At 40.3% G+C, this 17,461-nt stretch overlaps 1 protein-coding gene across 2 annotated transcripts in view; it reads right to left on the bottom strand.

Moving 5' to 3' along the window:
- Positions 1-17,461, bottom strand: part of MARCHF1 (membrane associated ring-CH-type finger 1) — a 605,757-nt gene that overhangs the window by 223,350 nt on the left and 364,946 nt on the right. For both annotated transcript variants that reach the window (XM_073644432.1, XM_073644443.1), the window contains one exon: positions 8,626-8,773. In XM_073644432.1, the coding sequence (XP_073500533.1) occupies positions 8,626-8,773 (148 nt within the window). The remainder of the gene's footprint in view (positions 1-8,625; positions 8,774-17,461) is intronic.

The following is a 17,461-nucleotide window of genomic DNA, read 5'->3' as shown; positions in this document are numbered from 1 at the left end:
GGATAAGGTTGTGGTTTATTATTTTATATTTTATTACAGGAGATCGATGGCTTCGGGGAATTAGGTGTCTAGGTGAGTATAGGTGTAGTTTTTTATTTTTTACATTATTTTAGGTGGCGATCGGCGGGGACAGGTAATGTATGAACTAATTTATTGTAGGCAACCACTGGGCACCAATGACATGTATTTAACATTTATTGGGGACACAGTAGGGCAATTTAAATAGCAGGATCAGGCTGATGGGAACTACTGCTCCCATCGAGCTGATCCTGCTGGCACGAGTGGACGGGGGACAGACATAGGCCGATGGGAGTAGTAGTGTCACATCGGCCTATGTCTGCCTGCACGCACACACCCGCAGACATCGCACAGACACCGCACACACTCGCAGACATCGCACAGACACCGCAGACACCGCGCACACACCGCACACACCCGCAGACATCGCACAGACACCGCACACACCCGCAGACATCGCACAGACACCCCGCACACACTCACAGACACACGCACAGACACCCCGCACACACTCGCACAGACACCCACACACACCAATCATGACGGGCTGATCGTCTGGGAGGTGAGGCTGACCTGTGCGGCCGTGGGAAAGTTCATGTGAGTTCATGCAATGCAGTCAAGCATGAACTCACATGAACCCTCTGAGGGCACCACGGCTCCTTCAAATGAACAGCTGATCAGCATCACCTGATACCTCAGCTGTTCATTTGAAATAACCGGCGGGAAAGCGCAGCACAGAACGGGAAAGCCGGCGGTGAAGTCTTTTCACTGCCGGCTTCCCCGCCCGGGTCCTTCGCTCCCCGTTCCTTGGTGCTGCGCTCCCCGTCCGGTCCTAACTTACGATCGGGATGGGAGGTGGCGAGGGGAGTGGAGGATCGGGGTGGGAGGCTGCGGGGAAGCAGTATGGGGCTGTGTGATTGTTTAAAAGCCGGCGGCTTTTTACCGCCCGCTGGCTTTTAAACAATCAGGAGAATTCTCCCATGCTGGGATGGCATTCTGATGACAGGCTGGATCTCAGCTGAGCGCTGCCATCCAGCTTGTCATACTTCAGAGACACTGCAGAGCGCAGGCATTATGGGAACTTCCGATTCCGGTATTCGATATTGTAAAAGTATCGGAATTAAGTATCGGAATTCCGATACCGCGAATATCGGCCGATACCCGATATTTCAGTATCGGAATGCTTAACACTACTCATGACCCAACTTCGGCCCTTTAAAACTAAGCTTATCAGTTTCTATATGGAGGTAAGTTCCAGACTGGACCAGGGTATGGCTGTGGATGTCTTCTATCTGGGCTTTTCAAAGGTGTTTGATACAGTTCCACAGTAATGGTTGGTACATAAAGTAAAAGCAATGGGATTAGAGGAAAATATCTGTAATTTCTGCAACAACAGACTTAGTGATAGGAAACAGAAGGTGATTATTAATGGAACACACAGATTGGGTCACTCTTAACAGTGAGGTTCCACAAGGGTCAGTATTGGATCCTCTTCTTTTTAACATATTTATTAATGACCTTGTAAAGAGCATACAGAGTAGAATCTCAATATTTGTAGATGATGCTACACTCTGCCAGATAATACAGAGGAGGATATTTTAATATTACAGAGGGATTTACTTAAGCTGGCGGCTTGAGCTCAGAAATGGCATTTGAAGTTTAATATAAATAAATGAAAGTTCATGCACTTTATTGAGGAAATAAAATGTACAATCATGTACTAAAATGGTAAAATACTGAGCAAAGCTACCACTGAAAAAGAATTGAATAGAATATTATGGTTGGCACACAGCAGAAGAATAATTGGGTGCTCAATGGAAAGAGTTGTAACTATACAAGTAGAAAACCAAGGCACTTCAAGATCAACATTTTTTTAGAGATTTATTGTAATATCATAAGCAAAATATCTGTGTAGAACATTGAGCCAATATTTCGGCCACATGCCCTTGTTTATGGCCTAATTATTCCTTGATTTATTCTTATACATGTACAGGTGCATCTCACTAAATTAGAATATCATCAAAAAGTTAATTTATTTCAGTTCTTAAGTATAAAAAGTGAAACTCATATATTATATAGAGTCATTACAAACAGAGTGATCTATTTCAAGTGTTTATTTCTGTTAATGTTGATGATTATGGCTTACAGCCAATGAAAACACAAAAGTCATTATCTCGCGCAAGGTCCCAGAGTTCCAATTTTCATTTGGAAATCAAGGTCCCACAGTCTGGAGGAAGAGTAGAGAGGCACACAATCCAAGCTGCTTGAGCTCTAGTGTGAAGTTTCCACAATTAGTGATGGTTCAGGAAGCCATGTCATCTGCTGGTGTAGGTCCACTGTGTTTTATCAAGACCAAAGTCAGCGTAGCCGTCTACCAGGAAATTTTAGAGCACTTCATGCTTCTCCCTGAATACAAGCTTTTTGGAGATGGAAATTAAATTAACCAGCAGGACTTGGCACCTGTCCACACTGCCAAAAGTACCAATACCTGGTTTAAAAACAACATTATCACTGTGCTTGATTGGCCAGCAAACCCGCCTGACCTTAACCCCATGAAGAATCTATGGGGTATCGTCAAGAGGAAGATGAGAGACACCAGACCCAACAATGCAGACGAGCTGAAGGCTGCTATCAAAGCAACCTGGGCTTCCATAATACCTCAGCAGTGCCACAGGCTGATCGCCTCCATGCCACTCCACATTGATGCAGTAATTGATGCAAAAGGAGCCCCGACCAAGTATTGAGTGCATTTGCTGAACATACATTTCCGTAGGCCAACATTTCAGATTTTAAAAACATTTTTCAATCTGGTGTTATAAAATATTCAAATTTACTGAGATAATGACTTTTGTGTTTTCATTGGCTGTAAACCATAATCATCAACATTATCAGAAATAAACACTTGAAATAGATCACTCTGTTTGTAATGACTCTATATAATATATGAGTTTCACTTTTTGTATTGAAGAACTGAAATAAATAAACTTTTTGATGATATTCTAATTTAGTGAGATGCACCTGTATATAAATATATATATATTTTTTTTTTGTAGGCCATGAACAAGGTTATGTGACCAAAATGTTGGCACAATGTTCCACACAGATATTTTGCTGCTGATACTTAAATAAATCTCTAATTTCATTTGGTTCCTGAAGTGCCTTGGATGTCTATTCTTATATCTTCTGTAAAAGACTTGGGTATATCTGGTTTATAACAAGAACATAGCGTTTCCTCTATTAAGGCACTAGTGTGGCCACACTTAGAATGCTGTGTATAATTTTGAACTCCGGTGTATAGAAGGATATAGCTGAACTACATGAGTTGCAGACTAGAGCAACCAAGGTTGGAATGGGTGGACTTCAATATGAAGGCGATTATCAAACTTGGTATTATTTAGTTTGGAAAAACAAAGGTTTATGGACAATCTTATTACAATGTACAAATATATGAAGGAACAGTACAAAGATCTTTCTATTGATCTTTTTACACCTATGCTTGCAATGATGACAAGAAGGAATCCTCTATGTCTAGAGGAAAGAAGGTTTAACATCATCACAGATGGTGATTTTTTACTATGGAAGCAGTGAGAATACTGAACTCAGTGCCGCATGATGTTGTAATGATTGATTCATTAAAAGTTCAAAGAGGGCTTGAATGCTTTCTTTGAAAAATATAATATTACAGGTATTGGATACTGAATTGTAAGATGGGACTGGGATAGGAAAGATCCAGAGAACTGGTCTGATTCTCATTTAGAGTTGGGAAGGACATATTCCCCTAATATTAGCATCTGCCTCATGGGGTTTACGCTTTTCTCTGGCAAAATATCCTTTGAACCCAGGACCCCAATGCTGGAAAGCAACAGTGTACTGTTAACCACTAAGTCACCATGATGCCTAAATTTGTGTCTATTAAGCCTGAAGACTTTTTGTGGTCAGATACTGACTTTGAACAAGAAGACCTGGTTCTTAATTGGCATTCCAATTCATCCCAAAGGTGTTTGATACCAAGTCATTGAGCAGTTTTCTCCACACCAAACTAAACACAGTGGCCCTGATTCATCGAGACCAAAGTAAGATTTGTGAAATAAGATAAGCCGCCGCTCATCATGAATTTGCCCCACCACAGCTACGTTTACTTTGTCAGAACTGAGCAGAAATGATGTGAGAATGCCAAAACATGCAAAATATTAACACAGCTTCAGTTCTGCCAAAATTTGCGACTTTTCAAAGCTTTTAAACCAAAATATTGTTGTACAAGCTTTGATGAGGCCTAATGTCCTTATGGACCTTACTTTGTGCACAGTGACACAGTCATGCTAGAACAGGTACAAGCCTTCCCCAAACTGGTTACACAAAGCTGGCAGCATACAGTTGTCTAAAATGCCTGTATATGTTTTAGAAACATTTACTTTCACTTGAAATAAGAGGCATAGTCCAAGCCCTGGAATACAGCTTCATATCACTATCTCTTGCTCTAACCATATTTTATAATAGATTACGTACGCTGATAAGTACCTTTCAAACTCAAAATCATTCAGCACACTATTCAACTAGTAAAAGATCAGTCCAGTAGCAGTGTTTGTTGCACCACTCCAGCCAACGATTTCCATTATACATAGGTTTGTATGAAGCTGCGACCAAGGAAACATCATGAAGTTCCTGACCCACAGTTCTTGTATTGATGTCATTTGCAGAAGCAGTATGTGATTCTGTGGTGAGTGAGGCATCAGGAGGATAAATGGCTGGTACTTGCCATGAGCATAATAATAATAATAATTATAATAATAATAATGTTCCACATGCCTTCTTATAATAAAAATAATGCCTGCTATGCCTCATAATAATAATTCCCCCTGTGCCTCCTTATAATAATGCTCCTGTGCCTCCTTATAATAATGCTCTTGTGCCTCTTTATAACAATATTGCCCCTTCTGTGCCTACCAAAGAATAAAATAAACTAATACTCACTCCACCCAGCTCCCACGCCAATCGGTAATGTGCTCGTCCACGGCAATCTGTTGCCCGGTGGAGGTGGTGAGTTGAAGTGATGTCATTGCACTGCGAGACATCCCATATATGGTGCAGGCCACTAGCAAGCTGTGAATGTGGGGGAATAGGGAACTTATGGCTCTCTGATCTGCCACAGTTATTAAAAGTATTTTTGCCCTTAGGACGTGGATAAGATTAAGTGTTGTAGGCCAATGCAGCCCACCGCAGGTCATGTGTACAGCCCACTATGAATTTCTTTCTTCCATTAAAGTTCTTGTTGACAGTTGACAACAAAAGACAGAGGCACAAAATCCATTGGTGACAATAAACTACAACAGTAATACAAGCAGCAATGAAATATTAATCATCCAAAGAGAAATCCTTTAAAAATCCCTTGAGGCACTACAGCACAGTTCTCCAAGTACTTTCATTTAAACTCTTTATGACCTGTTCATTTCAGTTAGTCTACCTTGTGTTTTCCAGATTTTTACACATTTTTGCTTGAAACTATATTCATAGTGGTGAATATACAATATTATAGTATACTTATGAGTTCTCACTGCTAGGTAGATAAATAGATATAGATTTTTTTTTTTTTTTTAATTTATATACATTTGTCAGCATAAATGAGTATACCCCCTTTGCAAAGTAAGATTTTAATCAACATCTCATTGAACACAAGAACAAATTCCAAAATTTAAACAAGGCTGAGTATTTTTAACCTCTAATATAAAAGTAAGATTAATTATATAACTTTCATCACCACCATGTTTCACTGTAGGCGCCATACATTTTTTTAAATTCATTTTTCTAAGTTCATTGTGTCTACAGTGAAACATGGTGTGGCAGTGCCATTATGTGGGGCTGTATGAGTGCTCCTGGGGTCGGGGAGCTACATTTCATTGACGGTATCAAGAATTCATACATTTACTGTTCTATATTGATAAAGAAGATGCTATAATCAGTCTGTGCTGTTGGTAAATGTGTACTTTTCCAACATGACAAGGATCCAAAACCCAAATCTGTTGCATTTATGAAGAAGAACAAGGTAATAGTGATTCAATGGCCAAGTATGTCTCCTGATCTGAGCCCAATCGAAAACCCATGTGGAATTTTGAAGAGACAAGTTGGGCATCACTCTCCATCCAGCATCCAGGCTCTAAAAGAGGTTGTTCTTGAAGAATCGAAAAAGATAAATGTTGCCAACTTGTTTGTGCCATGTCTAGAAGACTTGGTGCTATCCTCAAAAATCAAGGTGATGCAAAATACTAGATGTAGTTATTTTTGATTTTAGATGTATTCATTTTTGCATTAACCAATTTGATTAAAACTGAAGATTTTGTGATGAAAGTTATACTACTAACCTTACTTTTATGTTATGGATTAAAAAATGTTCTATGAAACTCAATCTTGTCAACAGTTTGGAAATTATTTGTGTTCAGAGAGATATTGATTGCAATCTTACTTTTCTAAGGGGGTGTGCTGTTTTTTCCTGAGCTAAGAACAATGCTAGCAGTAGAGATTGTCGACGTGACTCTGAAGTCCTGTTTGCTTTGTCCAATACAGTTGGACAGTTGTGTCTACAAAGAGTGACATAGTGTTGAGATCAAAATGGTTATCCAATTGAAAAGTAATTGTTAGCTGCTTTTGTAATATAGGAAAATAGATTTTACTAATAAAGTTCTAATTTCAGATAACAGCTTGGTCTTGGGTCCCACCAGATTAAATTCAGGTTTGTGTTTGACAGAGAGGAACGTTTCCCAGGTTGTCATGTCATCAGTGCTGTGTGTGAAGGAGGATGGCTGACTGGTTCCTTTGTTAGAACTAATAATGCATTTTCAGGGAAGAGGGCTGGCCAGGCTATTGAAATAAGACAGTCAGCCGGCCCCCTTCCTACAGAGAACAGATTATCTCATTGCATTGAAAGCTCTCTCAACTGAAAGTGGATAATTTAGGATCATTTAGGAACATTTAGGAGTATGGTAGTACCTAAAGATTTGACATACTTTGGGAATAAAATGCTAAATTTGTTATATTTATGTGGATCAGAACAGTAAAAATCTTTTTTGAAGTGGTCAATTCCTTTAATAAATATGGCATTCAGCTCAAACACTCTATTTTGTACAGTATTTAAAAATATAATCAGAAAACTTCCATTAACACATTTATAAATCTACCTTATGCAGGGATGTCAAACTCAAATATACAGAGGGCCAAAATTAAAAACTTGGACAAAGTCGTGGGCCAACATTGATATTTATTAAAAAAAATCTGTAGAATTGAGAAAGTTTTTTCTTAACTAATGAAAACAAACTTAAAGGGGTTGTTCCACAATCAAAGTACATTTTAATTAATAAATCTTAAGAGACAGACTACATGATCGGAGCATTGGGTATTTCCTCCTCAGGGGCATACAAAGAAATCATGGCGTCCCATAGCAGAAGTTCTAATTGGGCCCTGCCCCCTCCAAAAAACCCTTAATATTCGCTGGGGTCACAGAAGAGCATATCTCACAACTTTGCAGCCCTTTTCCTTCTATTGATGCCCCTAGATTGCCATGTTATTGCCCCATGACGTATGATGCTAACAAAAGTGCCCCCGAAAAACATATTGTGATACCTCCAGAGTTTATTCCTCTAGGTACCCTCCACACGCATGGTATGATGACTCTACTGTACCCCCCAGCAAAGCATAGTGACCCCAACACAGTATGATACCCCATCTGTGATCCCCATACAGCCCTCCGCACAGGATAATGGGGTCCATATAGTGCTCTATTCAGAATAATGGCCCTATATAGTCTTCCATATGGCGTCGCGGGCCAAATATAATCACCCTGAGGGTCAGATTTGGCCCACGGGCCAGAGTTTGATACGAATGATCTAATGAGAGAAGATAGCAAAATAAATACAAAAGGGTAGGAAGTGTAGTCAATAATGTTATAGAATATGTGAAGGTACCTATGGGCAAATATTCTGTGCCACAACTTATTGATAGACAGTTTTAGAGATTGTCCAGACAGGAAATAAATTGTCTTAGGCTTTGTTCAAATTGAGTTTTTGGAGATTTTGGAGTGGATCTGCTCCGAAAATCGTCTTAAAAATCACTTAAAAAAATGCTTGAAAGATTCTTCCAATTCTTTTTGACATTAATCTGTTTTGCTGTTGGTGAAATAAAAGAAGTTGACATCACTTCTTTGAGGTTCCATTCCAAATTGACATGCCAAGTCAAAAGGTTGCAGCTAGTGATGAGCGAGCATGCTCGTTATTCGAGATTTACAAGCATACTCGGGTGTTTTCCGAGCAGCTTCGGCGTGCTCGAATGTTATGTTTGAGTCACTCCATGTGCATGATTCTGACTAAGGTCAGAAAACCCGCTTAAGCATTTTGCTTCAGGAAAAGAAAAACTCTTCAAAAACTTTCCAAAAATTATAGTTTCCTAAAGCAATTTACACTTTGAAAACCTCCAAAAAATTCTTTCAGAACACAGCCTTATACACAGGACATTTGGTTCACACAATGTAATCTCTTTTTTCCACGATTTATAATAATATTCTAATGCAATTAGTTTAGTAAATAAATAAATCAGATGTATTATATGCTTATAATGTCTTACCATTGTCATTCCCTTGACGGATTTCCTCTGCAGTCCGATCTATCAGCACGTATAGAGACCATACTACGCATGTAATGGCAATTATGTGAAAAGATACAGAACAGACTATTTTCCTCCTTTCACTTTTGGTCATCTGCAGTTTTTCCCACTGAAATAAAAATTGGGGAAAAAAAAAAAAAATTTTGACTGCAATTATAAAAAGAAAATCTTCTCAATGAATAATATTTTCCAAGATCTCTTATTACTATGCATGAAATGTGCCACAGCTTATCCTGTATAATCATATAATGACCATGCACATTAGTATATAAAGGCTCTGTTCACATTGATGTCAAAGCTTTAATCCACATGGAAACTTCAGAAACCAATGAAAAGACTTCCAATTGCAGCCAGCTGCTTTGAGATTTGTGAATCCACCCTAAAAGTGTTTTCCTATACTAATGCATATATTCTGTCTTTGCACCTGTTTAGTGATTGGCACCCCCTGGTGATTTAATAGTGTACTGCACTCTGATCCAATCACATACTACCCTCCTCCGTCTTCCCTCCCACACACACAGCAAGAAGTTTCACAGAAAGCCAGAGATGCTGAAGCTCCATTCTCCTCCGCCAAAATGTATTATTTAAAGTATTACCCTATGGGATTATTTTTGAGAATTTATGGAATGTCTGTAGATAGGGAAAATGGATTTAAGGTCAAGAGAATGCCACTTTCTCCTAATAAAATATATTACAATCTTTCATTTTTTCCTATATACTGTTTATTTAGGCAAATATTGACAACCATAGCTATGCTTTACAAAGCATCCAGTGTCTTTCAGATGTCTTTCTTGACATCTGAAATACTGTATGTAAAATCATAGAAACAATGCAATATTGTACTATTGCTTTACAATATTTGGGCCAATATACATAAACAATGTAACATGAAACTGTCAGGAGCATCATCAATGAGAAGAGACAAGTTTCACTCAGGGTTGGCAATCGTTCAGAAATTCCTGGACTGTCTGAAAAAATAGGTCACCTTTTCCCCTGTCCATAAAAAAAATTGGATTTGTTATGGACATCTAATGTGTCCATAAATAAAAAGTTGGATGTCCTTGATTGTCCAGAAAAAAAAGAAAAAAAATCAAGTTGACAACCCTGGTTTCAATGAACTCTTGTTAATATGGGGAAAATCTAAGTCTGATGGAGAAGGGAGTAGAATTGGGGCAACGTGATCTACAGACACGATAGGATTATCCTTAATTTATTGAAATATTTGTATTATTTCAAAGATATTGAAAACATCACTGCGCGCATATAACAGAAGATTGATTGACAATGTCTCTTGTTAATGACCTTAAGACCAAGATGTCACTTTATTCTGTATCAGAGCATCAACAGATGACAAGGAACATCTGTAAATCGGTATATAACATTTGGATATCAGATAAACCCATTAATTTAACTGTCATGATGAAAACGACGCGCAACATCACATACAACCTGTCCTTTTCGAATCTGATCTGATCTAGGAGACAGCAGCATGTTAAAATAAATTGACTTGATTTGTATTTGAAGTAGAAATCACTCTTCTTGGCCCCCCAGTGACAATCTGACAAGTCCCTGGATCTAAACACTGTGATACCAACGCTGGTAGTCCTTGTTCTTGCCCACAGCCTTCCTGATCCAATTCTTCTGAGAACGCATTCCATAGGTTAAGCCATAAAATAAAACCCTTTGTCGCTGCTGGTGATTAAATCTTCATGTAAAGGTGACCTTGTGTCAACCATGCGAGCATCAGACTCTGCAAATTGTACTAAACTTATCATTCTACACCACAATTGTATTCCTTTTCGTAAGCGCAGAAGATCTGCCGTACCCCCAAGTAATGCAATAATTAGAATGAAGGGATAATTAGACGTTTGGGAACTATTGTTGTGGAGAATATAGTGGGTTTATTCTTTTAAATTATGACAATATCAGCAAGCAAATCTGCATACAAGAACTAAAAAAAAAATATTTTTTTTATTTAAAACTCACTAGCCCTTTTTACAGTTTTGCTTTAGAAAAGGATGATTTTCTCCTTCAGGCAAAAAGACATTGAGAAACTCAAGAGATATTTAAAGCCTAGACTATTAGCACTGCAGTCATAGCTGATGGGAGGCCGCTGCCATCTAATGGTGCAAATGTGGAACACAGCAAGTGACCATCCCATTTCTCAGAGTATATAGGGAAGAAAGACAGAAAGTAATGATGTTTTCTAACAGATTTAATCTCTTATTTAGTGGGGGTTTTTTTTATAACCTGATCATTTTTTTTTTTTTTTGCCGAGGATATTCTAGCTCTGTCTGATGAGGTATTAGGACTTTACCTAAAGCTCCTCACTGGAAGTGGCTGGTGTATCAAGTTAAGCTTTCACCTTGAAATTAAAGATTTACAAGGTCTATTTGATGTGAAGTACATCTTGTTAATTGATTATCCACTGAAATTAGACAATGAAATACTTCTGTGTAGTCGACAAGGTTACTGATACAATAAGCAATAATTTATATGTGTCCTGCTTGTGGCTAGTAATAATTACAGTGGTGGCCAAAAGTATTGGCACCCCTGCAATTCTGTCAGATAATACTCAGTTTCTTCCTGAAAATGATTGCAATCACAAATTCTTTGGTTTTATTATCTTCATTTAATTTGTCTTCAATGAAAAAACACAAAAAGAATTGTCCTAAAGCCAAATTGGATATAATTCCACACCAAACCTAAAAAAGGGGGTGGACAAAAATATTGGCACTGTTTGAAAAATCATGTGATGCTTCTCTAATTCGTGTAATTAACAGCACCTGTAACTTACCTGTGGCACCTAACAGGTGTTGGCAATAACTAAATCACACTTGCAGCCAGTTAACATGGATTAAAGTTGACTCAACCTCTGTCCTGTGTCCTTGTGTGTACCACATTGAGCATGGAGAAAAGAAAGAAGACCAAAGAACTGTCTGAGGACTTGAGAAACCAAATTGTGAGGAAGCATGAGCAATCTCAAGGCTGCAAGTCCATCTCCAAAGACCTGAATGTTCCTGTGTCTTCCGTGCGCAGTGTCATCAAGAAGTTTAAAGCCCATGGCACTGTGGCTAACCTCCCTAGATGTGGACGGAAAAGAAAAATTGACGAGAGATTTCAACACAAGATTGTGCGGATGGTGGATAAAGAACCTCGACTAACATCCAAACAAGTTCAAGCTGCCCTGCAGTCCGAGGGTGCAACAGTGTGAACCCGTACTATCCATCGGCGTCTGAATGAAAAGGGACTGTATGGTAGGATACCCAGGAAGACCCCACTTCTTACCCTGAGACATAAAAAAGCCAGGCTGGAGTTTTGCCAAAACTTACCTGAGAAAGCCTAAAACGTTTTGGAAGAATGTTCTCTGGTCAGATGAGACAAAAGTAGAGCTTTTTGGGAAAAAGCATCAACATAGAGTGTACAGGAAAAAAAAGAGGCATTCAAAGAAAAGAACACAGTCCCTACAGTTAAACATGGCAGAGGTTCCCTGATGTTTTGGGGTTGCTTTGCTGCCTCTGGCACTGGACTGCTTGACCGTGTGCATGGCACTGTGAAGTCTGAAGACTACCAACAAATTTTGCAGCATAATATAGTGTGAGAAAGCTGGGTCTCCCTCAGAGGTCATGGGTCTTCCAGCAGGACAATGACCCAAAACACACTTCCAAAAGCACTATAAAATGGTTTGAGAGAAAGCACTGGAGATTTCTAAGGTGGCCAGCAATGAGTCCAGACCTGAATCCCATAGAACACCTGTGGAGAGATTTCAAAATGGCAGTTTGGAGAAGGCACCCTTCAAATATCAGGGACCTGGAGCAGTTTGCCAAAGAAGAATGGTCTACAATTCCAGCAGAGCATTGTAAGAAACTCATTGATGGTTACCGAAAGCGGTTGTTCGCAGTTATTTTGGCTAAAGGTTGTGCAACCAAGTATTAGGTTGAGGGTGCCAATACTTTTGTCTGGCCCATTTTTGGAGTTTTGTGTGAAATGATCAATGATTTGATTTTTGCTTCATTCTCTTTTGTGTTTTTTCATTGAAGACAAATTAAATGAAGATAATAATACCAAAGAATTTGTGATTGCAATCATTTTCAGGAAGAAACTGAGTATTATCTGACAGAATTGCAATACTTTTGGCCACCACTGTATATATTATATCAGAATGGTCAGGGACTGACACCGGACACCCTCAGCAATCAGTTACTATCTGCTCCTGTAGTAGCCTGATGTACACAATGTACAGAGCTAAAACACCACTACTGCATACTATACATACACCGCGTGCAGAATTATTAGGCAAATGTGTATTTTGATCACTTCGATACTTTTTATACATGTTGTCCTACTCCAAGCTGCATAGGCTTGAGAGCCAACTACCAATTAAGTAAATCTGGTGATATGCATCTCTGTAATGAGGAGGGGTGTTGTCTAATGACATTAACACCCTATATAAGGTGTGCTTAATTATTAGGCAACTTCCTTTCCTTTGGCAAAATGGGTCAGAAGAGAGATTTGACGGGCTCTGAAAAGTCCAAAATTGTGAGATGTCTTGCAGAGGGATGCAGCAGTCTTGAAATTTCCAAACTTTTGAAGCGTGATCACCGAACAATCAAGCGTTTCATGGCAAAGAGTCAACAGGGTCGCAAGAAGCGTGTTGGCCAAAAAAGGCGCAAAATAACTGCCCATGAATTGAGGAAAATCAAGCGTGAAGCTGCCAAGATGCCATTTGTCACTAGTTTTACCATATTTCAGAGCTGCAACGTTACTGGAGTATCAAAAAGCACAAAGTGTGCGATACTCAGGGACATGGCCAAGGTAAGGAAGGCTGAAAAACGACCACCTTTGAACAAGAAACATAAGATAAAACATCAAGAATGGGCCAAGAAATATCTTAAGACTGATTTTTCAAAGGTTTTATGGACTGATGAAATGAGAGTGACTCTTGATGGGCCAGATGGATGGGCCAGAGGCTGGATCAATAAAGGGCAGAGAGCTCCACTCAGACTCAGACGCCAGCAAGGCTGAGGTGGGGTACTGGTATGGGCTGGTATCAGCAAAGATGAACTTGTGGGACCTTTTCGGGTTGAGGATGGAGTGAAGCTCAACTGCCAGACCTACTGCCAGTTTCTGGAAGACAACTTCTTCAAGCAGTGGTACAGGAAGAAGTCGGTATCGTTCAAGAAAAAGTTGATTTTCATGCAGAACAATGCTCATTAAACATGCATCCAACTACTCCACAGTGTGGCTGGCCAGTAAAGGTCTAAAAGAAGAAAAAATAATGACATGGCCCCCTTGTTCAACTGATCTGAACCCCATAGAGAACCTGTAGTCCATCATCAAATGTGAGATCTACAGGGAGAGAAAACAGTACACCTCTCGGAACAGTGTCTGGGAGGCTGTGGTGGCTGCTGCACGCAATGTTGATCGAAAACAGATCAAGCAACTGAAAGAATCTATGGATGGAAGGCTGTTGAGTGTCATCATAAATAAAGGTGGCTATACTGATCACTAATTTTTTTTGTTTTTGTTTTTGCATGTCAGAAATGTTTATTTCTAAATTTTGTGCACTGATATTGGTTTACCTGGTGAAAATAAACAAGTGAGATGGGATTATATTTGGTCTTTATTAAGTTGCCTAATAATTCTGCACAGTAATAGTTACCTGCACAAACAGATATCCTCCTAAAATAGCCAAATCTTAAAAAAAATTCCACTCCAACTTCCAAAAATATTAAGCTTGGATATTTATGAGTCTTTTGGGTTGATTGAGAACATAGTTGTTGATCAAAAATAAAAATAATCCTCTAAAATACAACTTGCCTAATAATTCTGCACACAGTGTAGTAGCTGCTCTCGGGTGCTGCAGCTCAGCTTCTATTGAGGCGAATGGGAATTGAGCGTCAGTACCCGAGAACAGCCACATCACATTGAGTGGCGCTATCCTTGTACAGCTCTATACAGTGAGCATATCTGGCAGCTACTGGGGCTGCAAAAAAGCTGATAGGTGGGGTATCAAGTGTGAGACTTCTGTCAGTCTGATATTCATGACATATCCTAAAGAAAAATATTCAATAAAGATGAGCGGATCTTTTGAAAATCGAATTAGCCAATTTTGCTGGATTTTTTCAAAACTTGATTTGCAGTGAATAAATTCAGATGGATTTCAATACAGGAAAGCTTGTAAAATACATATGGGGCAGAGAAGAGACAGTGAGAGAGAGAGAGATCCCTGCTGACCATTAGTGCTTACACTCTACAGAAAAAAGATGACCCTATTGACTATAAGAGCTTACACTCTACAGAAGAGAGAGGATCCCGCTGACCATAAGAGCTTATACTCTACAGGAGAGAGAGGAGCCTGCTGACCATAACATCATACACTCTACAGGAGAGAGAGGATCCCGCTGACCATAAGAGCTTACACTCTACAGGAGAGAGAGGACCCCACTGACCATAAGAGCTTACACTCTACAGGAGAGAGAGGACCCTGCTGACCATAAGAGCTTACACTCTACAGGAGAGAGAGGATCGCGCTGACCATAAGAGCTTACACTCTACAGGAGAGAGAGGACCCCTCTGACCATAAGAGATTACACTCTACAGGAGAGAAAGGACCCTGCTGACCTTATGAGCTTACACTCTACAGGAGAGAGAGGACCCCACTTACCATAAGAGTTTACACTCTACAGGAGAGAAAGGACCCTGCTGACCATAAGAGTTTACAATCTACAGGAGAGAAAGGACCCTGCTGACCATAAGAGCTTACACTCTACAGGAGAGAGAGGATCCCACTGACCATAAGAGCTTACACTCTACAGGAGAGAGATTATCCCATTCACCATAAGAACTTACACTTTACAGGAGAGAGAGGATCCCGCTGACCATAAGAGCTTACACTCTACAGGAGAGAGAGGACCCTGCTAACCATAAGAGCTTACACTCTACAGGAGATAGACGACCCCTCTGACCATAAGAGCTCACACTCTACAGGAGAGAGAGGACCCCACTGACAGTAAGAGCTTACACTCTACAGGAGAGAGAGTATGCCGTTGACCATAAGAGCTTACACTCTATAGGAGAGAGAGAACCCTGTTGATCATAAGAGCTTACACTCTACCGGAGAGAGAGGACCCCACTGACTATAAGAGCTTACACTCTACAGGAGAGAGAGGATCCTGCTGACCATAAAAGCTCACACTCTAAAGGAGAGAGAGGACCCTGATGACCATAAGAGCTTACAATCTACAGGAGAGAGAGGACCTGCTAACTATAAGGGTTTACACTCTACAGGAGAGCAAGGATCCCGCTGACCTTAAGATCTTACACTATACAGGAAAGAGAGGACCCCGCTGACCATAAGAGCTTACACTCTACAATAGAGAGAGGACCCCTCTGACAATAAGAGCTTACACTCTACAGGAGAGAGAGGACCCCACTGACCATAAGAGCTTACACTCTACAGGAGAGAGAGGATGCCACTGACCATAAGAGCTTACACTCTACAGGAGAGAGAGGACCCTGCTAACCGTAAGAGCTTACACGCTACAGGAGATAGCGGACCCCTATGTCCATAAGAGTTTACACTCTACAGGAGAGAGAGGACCCCGCTGACGATAAGAGCTTACACTCCACAGGAGAGGATCCCACTGACCATAAGAGCTAACACTCTACAGGAGAGAGATTATTCCATTGACCATAAGAGCTTACACTGTACAGGAGAGAGAGGATCCCACTGACCATAAGAGCTTACACTCTACAGGAGAGAGAGGACCCTGATGACCATAAGAGTTTACACTCTACAGGAGAGAAAGGACCCTGCTGGCCATAAGAGCTTACACTCTACAGGAGAGAGAGGATCCCACTGACCATAAGAGCTTACACTCTACAGAAGAGAGATTATCCCATTTACCATAAGAGCTTACACTTAACAGGAGAGAGAGGATCCCGCTGACCATAAGAGCTTACACTCTACAGGAGAGAGAGGACCCTGCTAACCATAAGAGCTTACACTCTACAGGAGATAGATGACACCTCTGACCATAAAAGCTTACACTCTACAGGAGAGAGAGGACCCCGCTGACCATAAGATCTTATACTCTACAGGAGAGAGAGGATCCCACTGACAATTAGAGCTTACACTCTACAGTAGAGAGATTATCCCATTGACCATAAGAGCTAACACTCTATAGGAGAGAGAGAACCCTGTTGACCATAAAAGTTTACACTCTACAGGAAAGAGAGGATCCTGTTGATCATAAGAGCTTACACTCTACCGGAGAGAGAGGACCCCACTGACCATAAGAGCTTACACTCTACAGGAGAGAGAGGATCCTGCTGACCATAAGAGCTTACACTCTACAGGAGAAAGAGGACCCCACTAACCATAAGAGCTGACACTCTACAGAAGAGAGAGGATCCCGCTGACCATAAGAGCTTACACTCTACAGGAGATAGAGGACCCCACTGACCATAAGAGCTTACACTGTACAGGAGAGAGAGGATCCCACTGACCATAAGAGCTTACACTCTACAGGAGAGAGAGGACTCTGCTAACCATAAGAGCTTACACTTTAGAGGAGATAGCGGACTGCTCTGACCATAAGAGTTTACACTCTACAGGAGAGAGAGGACCCCGCTGACCATAAGATCTTACACTCTGCAGGAGAGGATCCTGCTGACCATAAGAGCTTACACTCTACAGGAGAGAGATTATCCAATTGACCATAAGAGCTTACACTCTAGAAGAGAGAGAGGATCCCACCGACCATAAGAGCTTACACTTTAAAGGAGAGACAGA

This window comes from Phyllobates terribilis, unplaced genomic scaffold (assembly GCF_046119375.1).
Source record: "Phyllobates terribilis strain yellow unplaced genomic scaffold, ASM4611937v1 Scaffold_1__5_contigs__length_1240528914, whole genome shotgun sequence".
In the NCBI taxonomy this organism is placed as follows: domain Eukaryota; kingdom Metazoa; phylum Chordata; class Amphibia; order Anura; family Dendrobatidae; genus Phyllobates; species Phyllobates terribilis.
The sequence above is the reverse complement of the archived record's forward strand: the minus strand, read 5'-3'. Positions and strand labels throughout refer to the sequence as shown.